Here is a 22,936-nt window from a genome sequence, read left to right on the forward strand (position 1 = left end):
CACCATCTCCCTATAAAATCCATGCCATGACACCTATCCTTCTCCAATCTCCCACCTTGGCCCTTTTGTTCAACCTCTTCTCCAATTAAGTAGACAAAAAAAAAAAAAAAAAGGTTCTCCCTAATTTTTTGCAATTTCAACAACTATGAAATCCTGGATAAAAAACTGTACTTTGAATTGCCATATAACACTCTCATTGAATTTTTAACCCACTCTCCTAATTTAGGTAGAAGCTAATCACCCGCTGGTGAGGAGGAAGGAAGTCCCTTTACATTACACTGCATGATATACATGGAGCAAGAGGAAAGAGACACTGGAAAGGGAAGAATTTGTGTTAATATACCAAGGCAGGAGACCAGGTCCCCTTAGGGACAAGGCCACAACCTCTGCGTTGATTCTTGGAGAAGCCACTTAACTGTTCCTTGTCTCAATTTACCTGATGTTAAAATGGCTCTCATCATTCATTCAAATAAAATACTTAGAGAATACAGAGGGCCAGGCACTTTATTAAGCATTTTGACCAGACCTAAAGAGTGTTCCCTTTCTCAGAGCCAGTAGAACTACAGCAAAAATATGACATTCAATGGCACTGAAAACAATGCTAATCTTTTTCAAATGATTATTATAGAAAAGGAGACCATGATAGGTCACATTGATACTTTGTTAGTGGAATTACTTTTATATCCTATCTCAGGGGGCTTTCTGATCAGTCCCTACTTTATTCACATTGGAGCATCTTCAGGGGTGTCTGTCTTCTCTTTGTAAAATATATTCTTGAATTCTCAATTAGTGGCCCATATCCAAACTCCAACCAAATTGTTGATTACTACAACTGAAATTTATGGCACAAGCATTGCCACAAATATGTTTTTAAAAAATATACTTGGATAGCAGATCCTAACATTTATTAAGAACATGTTACTTCAAAAAAAATTTTTTTAATGTTTATTTATTTTTGGTACAGAGAGAGACAGAGCATGAACGGGGGAGGGGCAGAGAGTGAGGGAGACACAGAATCGGAAGCAGGCTCCAGGCTCCGAGCCGTCAGCCCAGAGCCTGATGCGGGGCTCGAACTCACGGACCGTGAGATCGTGACCTGAGCCGAAGTCGGATGCTTAACCGACTGAGCCACCCAGGCTCCCCAAGAACATGTTACTTTTAAATACCTTACTTCATTAACATACTCAGTGACTAAGGTTGGCATTACTATCTCCATTTATAGTTGAAGAAACAGACTTGAGAAGCTGGTAGCTTGCCAAATGCCACCCAACTAGACAAAGGCATATATGGAATTTGAACCCAGGTCTATGTGCCTGGAATTCCAATGCCCATTCCCAAAGCATCACGCCACTGTGCTAAGCATTGCCATGTCATTCTTTGCTGATGAACTCTATTTCCCAGATAAAGGATATGCTGAAACCTAAGCTTAATAACCTAACTTCAACCAAGAGCATATCTTTAACAACTTTAGTCCCAAGTGTCCTTTAGGGAAGAATGAAAAAAACATAGAAGACTTAATTAAAGCCCTGGGATCCAAAAGTTATATTTTCCCTAACAAACTAGTATCCATTACTCCCAAAAGGACATAAGTAAATGATGGAAAACATCCCCAAGGCAACAGTCTAATTCCAGTCTTTCTCTAGCTCTCATCTCTCTTGGCTGGTTTAGGGGCCTGGAAAACAGAGGAGTTGTTGACTCCATGACCTCCCAGACCCCTTCTAACACTAGAATTCTGATTATCTTTGCCCTACTTACATAGGGGGAATTTGTGGTTATTCTCTAAAACTACGTTTTAGAGGTCAGACTGTTCCATTTTAGTAAAGGTACCACAAATAACATGAAATTGCATCTAGTAATTGCCATGCTTTTTAAAACTCACATAAAATCATACCAAAATGCCAAAATCATACCAAATAGTCACAAGGAATAAATAAGAACCAGGAAAGCTGAGAGGTACGCCTATTCATTTCATTTCTTTGGACCTCCATGAAATAATATCTTACCAGTTGGACAAAGCCTGACTGGGTGGCACACCCAGTTGTGACTTTTGTGGTTCCTGTCCTGTCACCTTCATTACTAACTATCAAGGGAACTGCTGTCTGGACCTTTTAATGAACCAGAAGTTCCAAAATCTGTCATAGAGAAGAAAAGATTCCTGTTATCTTATGACAAATAATACATCAGAAATCATGGGTTTCCCTTCCAGCAAAGCCATAGATTACACCATAGGGCTTCATATGCCAGTTCAAATTTCAAAATCAACAAATACAAACTATTCAAATACATACAAACTATTCAACTATTCTTTGTAAAAGAACCCAATGATGGTCTATAATGGGAAGGAGGAAACAGGGGTTCATGGCCAAATACTGAAAGGAAATCAATTTCTATACTGGAGAAGCAAAGTGTTTCTGATTGGTCACTGGCAAAAGCAAAACCCATGGATGATAGCTTCTTGAGACCAGAGCTGAGATTGCCTCAGGCCCTGGGCTAGGCACTAGGGATGCATCACTGATGATGGAGATTTTTACCCATTCAAACAAACACGTAGTGGCACCATATGGATCCTAATCTTCATTGTGTGTTAGGAAGGAGGCTATTTCTAAAACCACTTCCTTGCATACCTCTCTACACAAACCGAGCTGAAGCTAAACAAAAACAAAAAGGTCCAAGGAATATTTGAGGAACTATCTTGCCCTACCCAAAAATAGCCAATTAAAGTTACACAGGCTATTTTAGTCCTCAAGGCTATATTGTCCCTGCTGAAACTACTGGATTCTGCCATTTTAGCACAAAAGCAGCCTTAGGCAATATGTAAACAAGTAGGTGTACTTCTGTGCTAATAAAATGTTATTCACAAAACTAGATATTGTTTACAAAAGCAGGTGGTAGGCAAGATTTGGTCCATGAGCCATAGTAGGCTGACCCTTGCTTTGGTGCAAACAAAGCACTGAGACCTCTTTGAGAGATCAAGTACAGTAAAACCTTGGGTTTCAAGTAACTTGTTCTGCAAGTGTTCCACAAGATGAGCAAACATTTCTAATAAATTTTAACTTGATAAACGAGCAATGTCTTGGAATACTAGTAGTATGTGACACTGAATATCACATAATCACAACTGAACCAATGGTTCTTCTCTCTCTCTCTTTCTGAAGAATTGTGGGTAATCCTCTCATGCTCAGATGCTTGGTCTCAGGCCACAGTGTTTGGCAGAAATCAGTGATTTTTCAGAACGTTGGAAGATGCTCACAACTGGCACTAGTGTATTTTTTGTCACTTCAAAGCACCTATTGACAGTCTTTTGATTTTCCAGACAAGAGTAAGCTTAGGAATGCTTTGCTTCATTCTAGGTCATTGGATAGGTTCCTTGTTAAAGCTGCATGAAAATAAAAAGATTCCATTGAGCCAATAGATAGCAGTAATTCTGTTAGTGATAGTGAAAGTCATCCTACACAATAACCCTGCTCTTTCTTGTCTCCCTCACACCAGCTATGAAGGTTTTCAAAGGTATGTGCATGTTAATTTATTTTTCTTTATATTTTATATTTTATTACCTTGTATTATATTACAGTATTGTAATCATTTTTATGTGAATATTTCTGGGTTGTGGAACGAATCACCTGAATGAATTTCCATTATCTCTTACAGGGAAATGTGCTTCAATACACAAGTGCTTTTGATTACAAGCATGTTTCCAGGACAAATTATACTCACAAACCAAGGTTTTGCTGTAATTCCATATCCCCTCTCCCTTCTTCCCAGGAAGGAGCAAAGAGCAAAGGTACAAGGCTAGAAAGTTTCCCTCAATCACTTATTCTTAAGGTTAAAGCCTAGAAAGCACTTCAAAGTAAACAATGCCTGTGAGTATCCATTCTACCTACTTCTACTTGTCTCCATTAGAAAATAAAAGTCTTCGGGGCACCTGGGTGGCTCAGTCAGTTAAGGATCTGACTCTTGGTTTCGGCTCAGGTCAGATCCCGCAGTTCATGGGTTCAAGCCCAACATCAAGCTCTACACTGACAGCGCAGCCTGCTTGGGATTCTCCCCACCCCCACCCCCACCCCTGCCTCTCTCTCTCTACCCCCTCCCTGACCCTCCCCTACTCTTTCTCTCTCTCTCTCTCTCAAAATAAATAAACATTTAAAAGAAAAGTCTTTGCTGGTCCAATGAAGGGACCAGAGTGACCTTCTCTGTCAGGCCAGTGTCATACATACATGTATGTTATTAACTCTTGCCTGATGCAGAAACTCAGACAGTATCCCATAAGAAACATCAAAGGCACAATTGCCCAGCAGCCTTCAGAACACACAGAAGCTCCTGGAGGGCCAAATTTTTGGAAAACCAGTCCCAAAAGGGACTACTAACTCCTTGAGAATGAGAGTGCTACTGAGAAGAATTCTCCCTAGAAAGAAGACTTGTCAAGCAAGTGCCTCCTTGCCCAGTGACTGGTTCAATTCTTTACTCATCCAGATCCTGCAGGACTTGTTAGACCTAACAAAACAACAGCAGTAGCTTTGGTAATAATTCCAAACATGGGCAAGGGCAAAATTGCCTCCTGTAAAGGAAATCTATCTAATGGGCTTTGCCCAGGAAACATGCCAATTATTCCCATATTACCAGGAAAGCAGAAACTGATTAAAGGCACAGGGGTAAGAGAGAGGCAAAAGGATTGGTCCTAAATATCACTATGGCACACCTATATTTATTATTGAATGGGGGCTGCCTAACATGAGGCATGAGTGAAGGGCCCAAAAGACAAATTTGGAGGGTGGCAGGTGAGTCATCAGGGCAGGGACAGATGGCTAGGCATAAAAACAAGGCACAGTAAGGCAAGGTTTCTGAGAAGGCTTCCTAGGGTCTGGCAGGTAGCTATGGGCAATGCTGAGGAGAGTAAATAGTAAGAGTTTTACAGATAGTGAGATACATAAGGAAATGGTGTTAGAAGGACAGGTTCAAGGAGCAGAAAGGGTTGAGTACAAAGCCAGGCCAGAGCTGGGACATACATCAAGGAGAATCGGGTAACTACCATGGCAAGAAACTCTGTAAGAAAGCCCAGAGACACAGATTTCTCAAATCCATCCTGAAAGGTATAACCACTGACCTCATTCTACAGAGAATACATTAGAATACAGAAGAAAATTTGCAGCCCTTGGAAACCAGAAAATCTGGGTTTGGACCGAAATTTGCCACACACTCAGCCAAATAACTGAGCAAATCACCTAACTTCCCTGAATTTCAATTTCCTCATCTGTAAAACTGGGAGACCATTATCTGCCCTTGGTTACTTCACCTGAATAAGAGGAACACTAATAATACACTGCCTGATTAGCTCATCGAGTTGTAAAGATCAAGTTGAAATCAAAGGTAAAACAGGTGAACTAAAAAATATGAAGAAAGATGTTATACTCCCATTATTTTTATGAAGCATTATTATGTACGATATCAGTGCAAACACACAACTCCATCTAAGGATCACAATGGTTTCAAACAAGATGGGTATTAGCCCTAAAAGTCAACATTCACATAACTTGGGATGAAATAATGCCTCCACCACCTATGCAACCTCTAGAACAGAAAACTAAGTGACCTATTAAAATATGCCCCTATTTTTCTTCCTTATTAACTAATTTATAATTTTAAGCTTTATTTTATATCCCAAAGATGTAACGAATATTGCCCAGGATCACCCCCTCCCCCATCATCAATATGGGGAATTAAATAAAAGAATTCTTTAATTCTTTTTAACCACCTCCATTGGCTTCAGAGAATTCTCCCTTAAAGACCTCTCTACCTTGGTCTGAACTGTCTTCACGGCAGCCTTCCCAGAATAGCACACAGTTAGTTGATGATGCCAAAAACTCTACCACAAGCTCTGGGCTATCAGCCCTGCCAGCTACCCATTTCTTTACTGCTGTTCTCCAGCTTTCAAACCTTTGTTAATGGCCACTTTCCCTGTACATGCATACTGGTGATTGCTCCTGTTTCTCTACAAAAGGCTCCATATCTCTTTTTCATATCTATTCTTTCTAAACTATCTGTTCATCTGAAAAACACTCATATCCTCTTTCATCACTAAAAGGAATAAAAGCAATGTGGAACAGTGTAAAGAATATTCAGAAAATCTAAGTCTTAGCTCTACTACTGACTTAGCAGTGGGAAAGTACTTAAGCTCTTTAAGCCTTGGTTTCCTCATCTACAAAATGGAGATAATAACATTTTCCTTCTCAGATTAAGTTATATAAGATATGTGAAAATGTCTTGTATACTGTAAAGTGCTTCGCAAATGTTAACTTCTATCCATATCTATATCCACATCCAAGTACTTGATCAGCCTAAGATCACATTCACAGAACCTAGCCTTGCTGTTGTCCAGTACAAGCATTACCATACCTAAAACAACCCAATTTGTATTAGAATTACTTCTTCCTCATTCATAATTGGATTCTCTAAACTCCACATTTCTGAAGGGGAATTCTATTACAAAAGAGAAAGCTCTTGATCTTCTATTTCACCAAGCTCCTACTGGGCAAGAGCCAACTAGAAAAAGTACAGCAGTAACTTCAGACTCCCTGAACTTTCTTTCCCCTACTCTATTCCTGCAGGTCTGTGAAATGCGTGTCTGTCTTCAGGCCAACACTGGAGGTGCATTCTTGGCAAGAGGCTGTAAAGAAAAAACAATTATTTTCTTTCACAATCTGAAAGTGATTCTGAAAAAAAATCACAGGCTTAGCAAAAAGAGGTTGTAAAGAGTAGAGACTGCTTTGTGAGGCACAGTGATACTGCATAGAGCCAAGGACTGGGACTAGTTATTGGGTTCTAGTACTGACTCTGTGATTAACTGGCTCCGTGATCTTGGACAAGAACATTCCCTTTTAAGTTTGTTTCCTCATCTGAAATATGAAAGAGTTAAATGTTCTCTTAAAGGCCCTTAGATCTCTATAAGTTCATTTCCAGCAAGACAGTGCCATTAGTCAAAAAGGAAAGGAAATAGTTAAACAGCATCTGCTTTTCACAAAGGAAAATCAAACAAAATGCCAAGAAGCCCCAGCTTTCCTTCCCCTTTCTGCTAGTGCAGCCATATAATCCCTGGCTGAGCTGTTACCCAATTAGCACACTGATAACCTTTTGCTTTCCCATTTGGTACTATAACAGAATAATCATTCCCATAAGCCATGAAATATTGAGCATGGGCATGGATTCTAGAAGACAAATCTCTCCAGACAAACCAAATTTGAAGATATATCAATATTTCCCATATTAAGAGCAAGAGAAATTCAGCATGGTGACAATGGTAGCAGGGACATTCTCTTTAAAATTCCCTTTCCATTTTTTTTATGCTCTAAGCAAGAGTTGTAAGGGGCAGCTATAAAAACACCTTGATGGCTTGTTACCCATCAACCTTCCCCCACCTAATCAATTCAGGATGGATGAATTCAGGATTAGGCTCCAGCTGTCAACTGCCACATGCATAATACATATTTTTCCAATCACATGGAAAGGTTTTTCCATAATAGCCTGGCTCTGGAAAGAGAACTGGAAGCTGAAATGTGGCCCTCCTATTTCTGGGAAGTCCTTAATGAAAACCTTTTGTAAAGAACTCCCTTGAAATTCCTAATATGGTACTAAAGTTCAGGGCCTAATGCTTGCCACTTATGAGAAATTTCACACTGCTTTATGATAAAAATAATATGGGGGGAGGACTTTGTCACCCTTTAGTAATGCCACACATTTCCCAATCATACACTACACTACATGAAAAGCAGCTACATTTGCTAAAAGACATCAACAAATGAGCAGAGAAGAGGGAAGCCGTCTAGAACTGCCCAACCAGATGGTATAGACTCTCAGTGAAGGAAACAAAGAGGACGAGTGTCACACCATCAAAAGGTATAGCCATTCTTCTATGACAAAGGAAAGAAAACACAACCAGATCCTAATTAAATTGAGGCTAGACTTCTCAACAGGGAAAACCCCTTGTCAACAGGGAAAATTCCAGCCATGATGGTGGGGTGGGAGAGGGAATGAAAGGAAACTACAAGTACAGTTCTTTACTGCTAATGGGGTCATTTCAAATAAAAGCACTGTCAGCCCCAATAAAGAATATCCAGGCAGTTTTGATGCAAGATACCTTCTTAAAGTACAGTACAGAAAGAACCCTAGAATGGAAAACCAGGAAATCTGATTCTGATCCCAACCTGAACTCCAGCTCTAGGTCCCTGGAGAAGCCATTTCTCTCTCTCGGCTTCCTTTTCCCTGGATATAAACCCCACAGAGTGGATGTAAAGTTTCCTAAACAACCTTCCAGGTCTGTTATTCCATAAGAACCAAAGGAAAATGTAGGTATATAACCCAAGCACCTGTTTCCATGCACAATGTTAAAAAAAAATTGACTTTAACATATAACTCGCATATCACTCATTAAAGTGTACAATTAAATGGGTTTTAGTATAGTCACAGAGTTGTGCAACTATCATCACAATCTAGTTTTAGAAAATTTTCACAATCCCAAAAAGAAATATTTTACTTATTAGCAGTCATAATATGTCCTAACCCTCTCCTCCAGCCTTAAACAACTACTAACCTGATATACCTAGTTTGTCTAGTGTTCTTTTAACATAATAAAGTAATAACCTTTTTAAAATATCTGTATCTATTAAGATAATAATATGCAATATCTTCTTTATCCTAATTATTTGGTGTATTACATTACATTAATTAATTTTCATATGTTAAGCTAATTTTGTATTCTTAAAATAAATTCCATTTGATTATGGTATATAATCCTTTTTACATGTTGCTGGATTTGATTTCCTAGCATTTTGTTGAGGATATTTGCATCTGTATTATTAAAGGAATTTGGTCTATAGTTTTATTTTCTTGTAATGTCTGGTTTTGCTATCAGGATACTACGGGCCTCAGACAATGTGGTAAGAAGTGTTCTCTCCCCTTCTGAATTTTGGAAGAGTTTGCAAAACATGAGTGTTAATTTTTCTTTAATTTTTTTAAAGTTTATTTATTTTTGAGAGAGAGCATGAGCAGAGGAGGGGCACTGCTTTTCCTGCATCCCATAATTTCTGGCACTTTTTTTTTCATTTTTATTCATTCCAAAGTATTTTCTAATTTCCCTTATGATTTCTTTGGCTCACAAGACACTTAGGAGTGTGATATTTAATTTCCACATATTTGTGAATTACCTAAATATCCTTTTGTTACTGATTTGTAATTTCATTACACTGTAGCTAGAGAATATACTCATATGAATAAATATATTCAGTCATGTTTTGTGACTTACCAGAGGGTCTATCCTGAAAAGTGTTCCATGTTGCACTTGAGAAGAATGTGTACCTGCTGTTGTCATGTAGAGTGTTCTACAAACATCTGTAAAAGGTCTAGTTGGCTTACAGTATTGTAAAAATCTTCTATTTCCTTGTTGATCTCTGTCTAGTTAATCTATCCCTTATTGTAAGTGGAATATTGAGGTCTCCTGCTACTATTGCTAGAGTATCTATTTCTCCCTTCAATTCTGTCCACTTTTGCTTCATGTATTTTGGAGCTCTGTTGTTAGATGCATATGTTTATAATTTTATATCTTCCTGATATATGGGCTGTGTTTACCATGATAAATTTCTTTCTTTGTATATCAAAAATATTTTGTCTTAAAATCTATGTTGTCTGATATTAGTATAGCCACCACAACTCTCTTTGGTTACTATTTGCTTGGCACATTTTTGCATCTTTTTATTCTCACCATTTGTGTCTTTCAATCCAAAATGTGTCTCTTAAAGACTGTATGTATGTATATGTGTGTGTATGTATATATAAATATATATATGTACATATATGTGCACATATATACACATATATACACACATATATATACGTACATATATATACACATACATATACATACATATGAGAGGGAGTACATGCACTAGTGGGGGAGAGGCACAGAAGGAGAGATAGAATCTGAAGTGGGCTCCATGCTCAGTGTGGAGCCCAAAGAGGGGTGCAATCCCACAACTCAGGGATAGTGACCTAAGCCAAAATCAAGAGTTGGATTTTCAACCGAGTCACGCAGACACCCAAGACAGTATATATTTTAATCAATTTATCCATTTTGCTAATCCCTGCCTTTCTATTGCAGTGCATTCCATTCACAATATAATTGCTGATAGGTAGGATTTATGTCTACCATTTATTTTATTTTCTATATGTCTTATCTTGTTTCCTCTATTCTTCCATTACTACCTTCTTCTGTGTTAAATAGATATTGTCTATTGTACTACTTTAATTCTCTTGTTGTTTCTTTCACTATATTCTTTTAGTTATTTTGTTAGTGGCTGACCTCAGGATTACAATTACCATCTTAATTTAAGACAATCTAGTTCAGATTAGTTTTAACTTAATTAGAAAGTATGCAGAAACATGCTGCCAGTATAAATGTTTCCTCTCCCCTGCTTTGTGCTGTATTGTCATATGTGTTACATCTTTATATATCATTAGCTCATTGACATAGTTTTATAACTATTGCATTATGCAGTTGCCATTTAAATCAGGTAGGGAAGAAAAAGAGTTACTAAAAGACAGTGATACTGTCTTTTATATCTACATATATCATTAATTTACTGGTACTCTTCATATTTATTACAGATTTGAGTTATCATTTATCATTATTTCATTTCATCCCAAAGGACTCCCATTAGTATATCTTATAGGGCAGGTCTGCTAGTGACAAATTCTCAGTTTTTGTTTTTGTTTATCCCAGAATATCTTAATTTCTCCCTTGTGTTTTGAAGGATAAAGGATAGTTTTCATGAATACAGAATGCCTGGTTGCCATTATTTTTCTTTCAGCACGTTGAATATGTCAGCCCACTGCCTTCTGGTCCCCATGATTATTTATAAGTTAACTTTTAATATTATTAAGGATCCCATTTATCCAATGAGTTATTTTTCCCTTGCTTCTTTCAAGATTTGGTCTCTGGTTTTCATCTGTTTGAATATAATGTATCAGGTATGGCTCTCTTTGAGTTTATCCTACTTGGAGTTTTTTGAGCTTCCTGAATCTGGAGATTAGTGTTGTTCATCAAATTTATGAAGGTTTGGGCCATTATTTTTTCAAGTATTCTTTCTGCTCCTTTCAATCTATCTTCTCCTGGGACTTCCATTATGCATATGTTGTACACCTGATCATGTCCCACAGTTTCTGGGGTTCTGTTCATTTTTCTTCATTTGTTCCCATCTTTTGCTCAAACTGGATAATCTCAATTGACATATATTCAAGTTCTACTATCCTATTTTTTATGATTATGATTATGATTATAGCTCAAATCTGCTATAAAGCCTCTCTAGTGAATTTTTCATTTCATCTATTTTACTTTTCAATTCCAGAATCTCCTTGTTTTTTTTTTATAATTTTTATCTCTTTATAATAACTCTTTGGTGATACATTGTTCTCATGCATTTCTTTAATCTTTAGATATGGTTTCCTTTAGTTCTTTGACTATGTTTATATTAGCTGATTTAATATTTTTGTCTAAATTTTAACATTTAGGCCAGGTTAGGGACAGTCTATACTGATTGCTTTTTTCCTGCATATAGGCCATACATTTTTGTTTTGCATGCCTAATCATTTTTTTGTTGAAAATTGGGCATTTAACACAATCTACTATGGTACCTCTAGAAATCAGATCCTGACCCCTAGGATAGCAAAAGTTGCTATTGTTGTTTTGTTATCCTTGTTGTTGCTGCTGCTTTGTTTGGTGTCTTTCTTGAACTGATTATGTAATGTTTGTATTCCTTGCCACTGACATCTCTGCTTAGTTAGTTTAGTGGCCAGCTAGTGATTTTTCAGAGATCTTAAATTTCTTGAACCATTATGTCTTCCACCTTTTGCCAAGGGGCTCTATGTATATTTTGGGGCATTCCTTCAATACTCAGCCAGGCAGTTTACAACTCTGCTTCAAGTTCAGCCATTGGGAAGAAATTGGAGCCTTCTCAGGTCTTTTCTAGGCACATGCACAGCCCTGAGCATGCATGTGGCATTCTAGATTTCCAGGAATATGTCAGAGTTTTCCAAAGTCCCCGATGGGTATCTCATTCCCCATTTCTTCTTTTCATGTTTTTGGCCAGACTCTTGCTTACCCTACTGGTATTGCAGTCTCAGGCAGCTGTAACGTAAAACACTCTGGGGATAGAACTTTGCACACCGAGCTAGCTATAAGTCAGGTAAAGTAAGGAGAAGCCCTGCAAATGTGGTTTTTCTAGGTAGCTTTGAAACAGGTTAAATAGTGGGTGTGTGAGTTTTTGAGGAGCTACAAACCCAGTCTTTTCTGACAGCACAGAGCCCAACGTAGGGCCTGAACCCACAAACTGAGATGATCTGAGCTAAAGTCAGACACTTAACTGACTGAGTCACCTAGGTGCCCCTCTGATGTCTTTAATCTACCATTCCCTCCAAACACAATCTTTACGAAATCTTACCCCAGTGTGGCTAGAAATGTGCCTACAATGAAACACACTCCTGAGGAAGCAGAAGTTAAAAGAAGCAATGGGGTAAAGTCTTTTTAAAGGATAAACAGCTACCTGTTGTTGCCTCTAGGGTGGAGAATGGGGGAATTGAGACATAAGAGGAGGGAGAACGTTTAGCCTTTTGTACCTTTTGAATTTTGTACCATGTTCATGTGTTATCTATCAAAGAAAAATTAATATACTTATAAAAGAAGAAGGAAATAGTAGGTACTTTAAATTTTCCCTAAAGTTCACATGAGATATACATACCCTGTCTGTTGCTGAGAAAATCTCCATTAACTTGAAGAGTCTGGCTCATTATCAGAACTATTAACTACCAATAGAGTAAAACAGGTAGCTTTGACTTCGGAGCTCTTCCTTTTCAGTTTATTCTTTTTCCTATGGATGGTTACATCCCTATGATCTAGCTCCCTTTTTTCCCCCCACAAAGCCCCTCTTTTTAACATGAAAGAATATTCATCATACCCTGAACTTCTTCACAGCTCTTCTCACAATTGTAATTAAATTATTTAAGTGAGTAATCAGATGTTTAATGTATGCTCCAAGAGGGAGAGCCCATAGCAGCCTTATCAACCATTATATTCCCAATTCCCAAGATAGTACCTGACACATATAGGTGCTTAGTAAATCCATGTTGAATTAAATTGAATTGACTTTATATTGTACAAGGCTTTAGCACTTGATGCAAGCCCAACAAAGCATCATGAGGACACTCTACCCCACTAGGAAAAAAAAAATCGACTTAAGATTTCCAGGGTGCTTTCCTGGTAAACCATATTTCTTTCTAGGTCTTCGTAGGCTTTAGAAATTTTCTGTAGTGGGGAGCCTAGGTGGTTCAGTCAGTTAAGTGTCCAATTCTTGATCTCAATTCAGTCATGATCTCACAGTTTTGGGTTTGTGCCCCACGCCAGGCTCTGCACTTACAACACATAGCCTGCTTGGAATTCTCTCTCCCTCTCTGCCCCAACCCCCCTCCAGCTCACTCTATCTCTGAAAATAAATAAACTTAAAAAAAACTCTAGAAATTTTTGTAGTAACTGATTAGAGAAACAGATGCTATATTAAACAAGTTTGAGGCTATGCTTTAAAAAGTAAGGCTACATTGGGGGCACCTGGGTGGCTCAGTTGGTTAAGCATCCGACTTCAGCTCAGGTCATGATATCATGGGTCATGAGTTCGAGCTCTCTGCTATTGGATCATCTGTCTCCCTCTCTCTCTCTGCCCCTCCCCTACTTGTGTGCTCTTTCTCTCTCTCTCAAATAAACATTTAAAATTTTAAAAAAATAAAAAATAAAAATAAAAAGTGAGGCTATAAAAATGAAGCTGAAAAGTAACTTCCCTTCATCACTATTAACTTTGATTGAAAACCCTTCCTTAACAAGCAAGTCAAGCCATAATGTTCCCTACCCCATGACAGTACCATTCCCCCTCCCCAGCACAAAAAATCTTATAAATGGTCACACTGCAAGGCTGATTTGGTTCGTTTTTCCACCCTACTCCCTACAGCACTACTAGTTCAACTACTTTAGACTTTGGAATCTAGTCTTCTGAGGACCCTCAGTGAACATGACAATAATGCCTCCACCAAATTCCCTTTGACACTGATTAATATCTACTAACAGTAATATCATATGACATACCCATTACATTGATCTGACTTCGGAGAATATCTAACATAACCCCATGTGTTCCAAAGTACAAATACCACCAGCATAATGACAGGATATCTGCTGAGAATGTATATTACATCACCAACTCCTCCCTGCACACCATTACACTACACCCACCCCAAAGGGATTAAAAGCTTTGGTCACTCTCACTACAGAGCTATTCAGGACAGAACTAAAGGGCATCAGGTTGACATCTTTCAAGAAGCATTCATCAAGAAGATAATCAGAGGGCACCTGGGTGGCTCAGTCGGTTAAACATCTGACTTAGCTCAGGTCATGATCTCATGGTTCATGAGTTTGAGCCCCGCATCGTGCTCTGTGCTGACAGCTCAGAGGCTGGAGCCTGCTTTGAATTCTGTGTCTCCCTCTCTCTCTGCCCCTCCCCCACTCACACAGTCTCTACTTCAAAAATAAATATTTTAAAAAAAGAAGATAATCAGATAAGTTAACATGATTCAAGTCATCTATGCATACTGGACATTATCAGTTTGATTTTCCCCTTGCCTGCTCATCCAGAATAAAGATTATTTGGCTCTAAAATTTATAACAGAACCAATTTAGGTTGCTTGACTATTTGAGCAAGATAGGTACAGCCCAGAAAATAGAGAATGGTAAAACCAAGAGGAACTCTAAAGCTTACTGACCCAAACTCCAATTTTAAAAATGGGAAAACTCTGGCTCACAAAGCTAAAAACGTATTCAATGCCAAACAGCAAGCTAGTGACAGAGTTGGAACTAGCAACCAGGTTCTTTCTGTGTCAAGGTAGAGATGGCTCCACTAAGGATATTCAAGATCAAATTTGCCTCAAAGATGGAATCAACCCATCCTTCCAGTAAAGCACTTATCACATAGGTGCCCCAGTTGTCAAAGCAAGAGCTGAACAAGCACCCCCAAAAGGTTTACCTTACTATAAACAACTAAAACTCTTGTCTTTAAAAGTATAGGATATAAGAAAGTAATATTTTTTTTAATTTAAGACTAGGTTATAAAACCTATACAAATTATATTATTTATATTTATCAACCTAATGTACATTTTTAGTACAGAATGCATCTTTTGCATTCTTTTAAAACATAAGTTTTCATTAGTCCTAGACAGCCTATGTATGTGTGGTTGTACATGTATATGTGTGGGCTTAGGGAAATTATTTTTTTTTTCTGACATCTGTTTTATATATACAAACATACATAAAGTATGTTATCCTTGGTTTTTGAAAGACTAATATTTTTGTTTAATTTTTTCTATTTAAATACTGACATGTACATTAAAATAATGTGAAAATTTACATAGGGATAAAATAACTTCCTATAATTGGGTTAGTCATTCCTTTCCTAAATGATTAAACTACAATATGCGATGCAAAAAAAAAAGTCATGGAATATTAGAGCTGAAAGTGAGCTTATAGGTCTCCTGCCCACCCCTACCTTTGTAAAGCTGCAGACCTGGGGCCCCAGCAAAATGACTTCCCAAGGTCACAGACCCCGCTGGTAAGAGAACCATACCCAACTATCTAGTCATCATGTCTAGAGTTTTTTCCCATTATACTATCATTCTGCCTCTGCTCATTTGCAAACAGTGGCCAGTAGTACTTCCTCAGAGAAGTCTCTATCTGGAGACTATTGTCTTTCATTTCCCTAGCCCATTAGTGTCCAGGACTCATAGACTAATAGAGCTAGATCATCTAGCTCTGGAGTTGCAACCTGATTAAATACAGGCTGTGGATGTATTTTATTACATTTTTTTTAAAAAAGAAGGTAAAGTCCATTTGAAAGGGGTGATATTTTACCCCAATCACTCCAGTCCTATTAACCCATGTCCAACAGCTTTATACTTTTCTGTTTTCTCCTTGGCCTCTGACCACATTTGAGCCTATGATCCCTGAATCCAGATCGGGCATAATTAACAGCACACCAAGGTAAACCTAGTTGATGGAAATGTGAAATATGGCATTATGTCCTACCATTAGCTATTATCAGTGCCTTACCAATAAAAATCCATTTGGGGTTTTTAGGTTAACTAGTCATATCAAAGGTCTGCCAACTACCACCAGTGAGACAAACACAACCTGCTGCCTATTTTTGTTTGCCCCCCCCCCAGCTGAGCTGAGAATGATTTTTCTATTTTTAAACAGTTGAAAAATTCAAAAGAAGAATATTTCATGACATATGAAAATTAACTGAAATTCATGTATCAATGTCAATAAATAAAGTTGTATTAGAACACAACCATTTTCATTTCATGTACATATTATCTATGGTTGCTTTTTCATGACAATGGCAGTTAAGTAATTTCCACAGAAACTGTATGGCCTGCAAAGCCTAAAATATGACCCTTTACATGGGGTGCCTGGGTGGCTCAGTCAGTTGAGTGTCCGACGTTGGCTCAGGTCATCATCTCGAGGGTTGGGGGTTTGAGCCCCACATTGGGCTCTGTGCTGACAGCTCAGAGCCTGGAGCCTGCTTTGGATTCTGTGTCTCTCCCTCTCTCTCTCTTTCTCTGTCTCTCTTCTCTCTCCCTCTCTCAAAAATAAATAAGCATTAAAAAAATTTTTAGGGGCGCCTGGGTGGCTCAATCGGTTGGGCATCCAACTTCAGCTCAAGTCATGATCTCACAGTTCCTGAGTTCGAGCCCCACATCAGGCTTTGTGCTGACAACTCAGAGCCTGGAGTCTGCTTCAGAATCTGTGTCTCCCTCTCTCTCAGCCCCTCCCCCACTCTCATTCTGTCTCTCTCTCAAAAATAATGAACATTAAAAAAAATTTTAAATAATTTTTTTTCAAATATGGCCCTTTATAGAAGAGGCCTTCTGACCCCTGAGCTATATCAAAGAGAATTTAAAGCTGCCAATTAACTTCTAAAAGTCACAAATATTTGTGTGGAATTGCTCGCACCCTACATGTCACACTAGATGAATCTTCCTAAAGCACAGCTCAAACCATGCCTCTCTCCTACCAAAAACATCTTTATGCTATCTACAAAGGAAAATCTGAAGTACTTAACAGGTTCCTTCACAGTCAAGTCCTCAACCTTCTATTCCAACCTCATCTCCCAAAACTCCTTCCTGCACCCTACATATTGCAGATGACTTGAATTATCTGCTGGCCCTTTACATTTTCTATATCATTCCTACTACAAGAAATCCTTGCCCTGAATACAGTGCAACACAGCAAAATAAGCAGGGCCTTTACAGTTAGGTCTGGGTTCTAATTCAGACTTTTGCCCCTTTTAGTTGAGAAAGTTACTTAATACCTCTGAACTTCAGTTTTCTCATCTATAAAATGGGAATATAATGCTTACCTCGTAAACTGTTATGATATTTTAATGCCTGGCACATGGGAACAGTTAAACAAGCAATAAGTGTTATTAATTCTGCTCAATTCCAATGCTACTTCCTCCTTTACTTTTCCTTGTCCTCCCACCAAGAAATAAGCTCTCCTGATAGTGTCATGTGCCACAGTAGCCACCTGTTCCACTCTTATGACTCTGATCCATATCTATGATATACATGATAGTGAACTCTACCCATGTCTTGTCTCTCCTACTAGTCTAGGAACTCTCTCATGGCAGAATCCATCTATGACTTACTCTGCCACACCTGTGATAGCACTGAGAACACTGGCTTGAATAAAGTATGGGCACAAGTATTTACTGAATGAATGGTATGTGTTCAGTGAACTATATATAGCATTTATTAAGTGTATTATATTGCATTGTGATATAAGAAGGAGCCACATCACTTGTTCTGAATAATACCTAGTGTGAGTGCTTAGAAAATATTCAAACATCAGGGACCAAACTCTCAACAGAAAAACAAAGGACAAACAGAAAAGCAGGAAATACATTCACCTTTCAGTGATGGTGTTTTTATTTTCCATTAGTTTATGTTATAATCATCATCTTGTACTCCAACAATTATAAATAGATCACATTTAAGGTGGGAAATAAACCACTTCCCCAAGGGAGAAACAGTGAGTATTTTTCATAACATCAATGACCTATGAGTACAAAAGTAAATGTAAATATTCAAAAGGGACCTACATTTAATGAATAAATCATCACAAACAGTTGTGACTAAAACCTCATCTGGAGCTCTGTACAAAATCAGACACAAGCAGAATAAACATAGAAATCAAGTTCCACCCAGGTTAACAACTCTAACAAAAACTGCAACTAGTTTTTGCAGCACAATGCACCAAGTTTCATTGGTTCCTAGGAACACTAGCCATTTGATTTGATAGTCAATTTAGTAAGTTAAATATAAAGGTGTCTATAATTCTTCATGACTTTAATGCCAGACTCCAACTGCCAAAACAAATCCCCACATATGAATACAAAATTAACTGCTGACATATGCCAATCAATGAAGGGAATGACATTTTCCAATAAGATGACAGCAAAAAATATGCTTCCAACTACTTCTTATGCATTTCCCTTCAGAAACCTCATTAAAAATACACATTCACCAGCAGATACATTATTAGCCTAAAGACATGTTATCAACAACTTCCAATGCTTAGCTGTTTCCATTTACAAAACACTTTCATAATCTATTTACTCCCTTGAGTCTCACCACAACCCTGTGAAGTGGGTATAATTCCCCCCATTTAACAGATAAAGTCAGCAATTTGTACCATCTTATCCCAAGATGGTGAAGCCAGGTCTTCTAACTCCAGTTCCGGTGTTCTCTTTTCCTGTTTCCTCCACACAAAGCAAAAGCATATCTTTGTTTTGCTTCCCCACTTATTCTCAGAAAGCTAGCACAGTGTGAGGAAGTAGAGTGGGAGTATCAACATTACTGTGGTCAAGACAGCAGTAAACATCCCGCTTGTGCCTCTACCTAATCATGTTTTTAGAATCGTGCAACTTAAAGGAAAGAAATGGAGTGTGGGTTAGCTGCTTTGTTTTATTTCCTACCTGTCCTATTTTGGCTTTCTATGCATATTCACAAACAGAAAACCACCCTGAATATCCAGAAGCCCCATGGGCCAAAATGATTTCTTGGATCTTCTAACCATCTGCAAAAGTTTAGGCCTGCATAATTATTGGCTCTTACCACTCTTAGTCTCAGAAAAGAAGGAAGGAATAAAAACCATGACTTGCCTGTAGCTTACAAAAATTTGCCCTTCCTCAAATGTTTTATTGCACTGTTTATTTTTTCTTGAAAATCTGAATCTCTCTGCTGTGCCTTAGCAGGTCACTTTTTAGCACAAACACTTTCTGTTTAGCATACACTTCTCAAAACCATCCCCTTCCTGGGGCTTATGACAAGCTACATTTGACTGCAGAGGCTACACCAAGCAGTTTATCACAGTAAGTAATTTTTTTTTAATCCAAATATTCTCCTCTTTCCTTTTCAATGAGCCCTCAACCTTTCTAACTACTTTTGTGGTATAACCTGCATACCTTTAACCTCTCAATAAATTTGATTAAGTGGCAACATACTCCAAAAGCTGGCCTAGAAGTCTCTAAGGATCAGTATTTCAAAATACCCCATCTTTAAGGTGCTGCCAAGAGTGTGCTCTTATTTAGACCACAATAGTACAAAGCATTAAATAATCAAGCTCAATCAAGTGACTGGCAGGAACTTGGACAATTCATATATTCTGACCAAATGTGCAGACAACACCAGCAGTGAAAGCGGACTCCCAGGAGCAAATCAGTAAGAGCTGCATAAAAAAGCAGTTACCACTGCCTTTCTCCCTGTTCTTCATTGGCTGTATTTGCCTCAAAGGAGGTCACCACACTGGACTTAGACACAGTCTTTTGGGGATAAATCCAGTCAGAAAAAAGTTATAAATATACAGGACATATTTACAAGTAACTCTGACCAGTGACTTTATTTTTCGCAGTCATTTTTCAGCCAAGAAGGGAAAAAAATGATCACTCCACCCAATCACTGCCCTCCATTCTTCTGGGTACACTCTGGCACAAAAGGCTAGCTTGCTTGCACTCCTGTCAGGAATGTTTATTATTCTTTCTCTTACTCTAAGTCTTCTGCCAACTAGCAGAAATAAAAACTCCACAAGTAGGGAAAGGGGGTAGGGTCCCACAGCTGTCAGCTGTGACCGCTGGGAAAGCTAAGTTAGGTGAGGTTCCTGCAGACCAGTGGCTCTTAACCCTGGCCCTATAATATGCTCCCTGGGGGGGCTGGGATCCTTGTGTCAGGTGCTAGGCAGGTCTTTATTTCACCCCCAAGCAAAATGCAGTGGAATGTGAGGCCATCCAATAATTCTGAGCTTAGACTGACTTTGACCAAAACCTTAGCTCAGTAACTTAAAAAAAAAAAAATCACTGGGGCAAAGGTGCTTTCCTTAGAAAACAAGTTGAGATAGGGAATTTTTTTCTGCCCCCATCTGTATCTGTAGCGACTAAGGGCTGGGACAAATCATTACTCAAGCTGCCGGCCTCAATCCCCTCCTCTCTAGGAGGTGCTAGGGGCAGTTCCTTGGTCAGCTTGGATGTCTCCTTACCCAAGACATGAGCACTAAACATGTCTGACACTACAGGCAAATTGCCCCCTCGGAACAACCTGCCAAGTAAGAATAGGTGCAGAGTAAGAGATTCCTTGGCACAGGTACAGATCCTGTCTTATAAAGTCAAGGCCACTAAAGGGAAAGGCCCAAAGTTCTAGTTACAGCCACCACCTTCCACTTCTGACCCCACTGCCAAAGTGTTCAGAAACCCATTCGCCTCAGAGAACAGGATTGGGAATCACCCTGAATCTTCCCTTTCCCTGTAGTGTCGAAGAGCTTAAAAGGCCAGAGTCACTGGCTCAAGGAAACGGCTCATCCATCGAAGCCTTCCACTTACTTCTCATTGCGCTGATAAGCGCGTTGCCATCTTTGATCACGTCCTTAATGAATTTATTGGTCCTCTCCAGCTCCAGCTCATAACACTTGAGCCTCTCGCGGAAATCAGGGCTGTCCAGGTAGCAGTCGCTGAACTCCAGCGGGGGATGCCCCATGGTTCTGATGGCGAGGGTTGAAAGAGAAGAAAGACACAAAGACCAAAAGCATCAGCGACACAGTAGAGGGGAGTAGATGGGAAGGATTGAGTGTGGGTCCCGCCTGGGAAATTCTTAGCCTCCCTCCCTCTGGAGGACAGGTACCTGTTCGGTTGAGATTCCCGGGTAGAGCCGGCTGGCCTCTACCGGAAGCGGGAGGCCGGCAATTGCTTCAGGTGACACGCAAAGCAAACTAATGCGGTCCGACCCGGGCTGGGTTCTTCTGCCTAGCAAGCAGCATGCCCCCAAGGCATTGCCTCCCCAGACAGGCGGCCCAGCTTGCCCCCGGAGAGCAGCGGGATCCTTCCAGAGCAACTGCAAACGTGACACTTCTGCCCGCCCAGAGTGTAGGCTGTGGTGAGCGCTGGGGCTGGAACTCTCCTCTCCTCGCTCCTTGTTCCCGAGCTAGCTGAAGATTTCCTTTGCCGAGCTCCGCAGGCAGCCTTGATTGTACTGTCCCCTCCCCCTTCTTAAAGCCTGAGCTGCCGCCCAGCCCCAGCGAACCCTTGTGCCGAGCCTCAGCACTCGGGCTCCTTCTCCAACTGTTCTCCACGCACCCTGGGATTGCGTTACCAAAGTGTTCTTGCTCCCAAGAGTTCTTCCTGGTCCAAGGGAGCCGGCCTGCTGTCCTGTTAGTCCCCGGAGGGGTTAAGCCTAGGAGGCAATAAAACGTAGCCTTCCACCCTAGACACCCGAGAGGGAAGAGGAGGGCGATATCACTACGCACAATAGCTGCAGTAGCCCGGCGCTTCCCTACGGAAACTGGGGAGCCTTGGGCGCCCTGGGACTCCAGCTGGAAAGCGTGGCGGCCTGGGAGATGTAGTCTTTCCGTTTCTCGTCCCATGACTCCTCCCTGCGATCTCCCCACCACTCAGCCAGGGCGGCGGCTCTCAGAGCAAGACTTTCCCAGCCTGCCCCAGGCTCATTCCTCAAGCCCAGCCTCGAGGGGCAAGTGCGCCGCACTGGAGCTTCTAAGTGGAAAGTTTCCAAAAAGAGCGAGAGAACAGGGAGGCATCAATGGTGGGAGGCCATCTCTCACTTCCCATTACTTGGCTGTATTTTTTTTTTCCTTGCTCTTTCCACCCTCCCTCTGAGGAAGCAAGTTCTTTTCCTCTTCCCTTGCCCATTTTTCCTGGTTCTAGTGTTCTAATCCCCATGGGCCTTAGACCTGAACAACCTGAAGGGTTGAGTGCTACTCTAGCATCTCATTGTTACGCTCAGAAATCCCCTGCCAAAGGAAAGACCATACTTAGGAGTTCACTTTTTTCTGAATAGGACTCAGAATATGGTTTTGTGACTCAACTCACTGTATAGGTTTTTCATTAAAGCACATGATTTTCAATGTGTAAGTGGAAAATCTAAGAAGAGGTTGTTATAAATTGTCTTGCAGCTTACCCAAGAGATCTCTTGTTCATTGTCCAAGGTAGAACTGAGGCCACTGTTACAGGCCAATGCCTTGAGATCAAAAGTAGTTACGGGTTGGAAAATCATGTGTACATGGGCAAAAGGATCCATTTTTATTTTGAATAAGTGTTTAGATTACATTGCCCTGTGATGAAAGCCAGGAAAAGCCAGAACTGAAGAGAGTTGTAAATAGAGTAATAATGACCAAGCCACCTGTATTGTTGTTCTATTTCTTATAGTTCTATCTTATCTTATGGTTCCGGAAGTCAGAAATCAGAAATGGACCTCACTGGGTCAAAACCAAGATGTCAGAGGGCTGTTTTCCTTTC

General features: G+C 39.7%; 1 protein-coding gene across 1 annotated transcript in view; it reads right to left on the bottom strand.

Moving 5' to 3' along the window:
• Nucleotides 1-21,813, bottom strand: part of OPHN1 (oligophrenin 1) — a 564,403-nt gene extending 542,590 nt beyond the window's left edge. Inside the window, exons 1-2 of the mRNA XM_042974015.1 lie at nt 21,761-21,813; nt 21,011-21,168 (exon numbers count right to left, since the gene is read on the bottom strand). Of these exons, the coding sequence (XP_042829949.1) occupies nt 21,011-21,164 (154 nt within the window). The 5' untranslated portion in view covers nt 21,165-21,168; nt 21,761-21,813. The remainder of the gene's footprint in view (nt 1-21,010; nt 21,169-21,760) is intronic.
• Nucleotides 21,814-22,936: the final 1,123 nt, after the last annotated feature.

Source organism: Panthera tigris, chromosome X (genome assembly GCF_018350195.1).
Source record: "Panthera tigris isolate Pti1 chromosome X, P.tigris_Pti1_mat1.1, whole genome shotgun sequence".
In the NCBI taxonomy this organism is placed as follows: domain Eukaryota; kingdom Metazoa; phylum Chordata; class Mammalia; order Carnivora; family Felidae; genus Panthera; species Panthera tigris.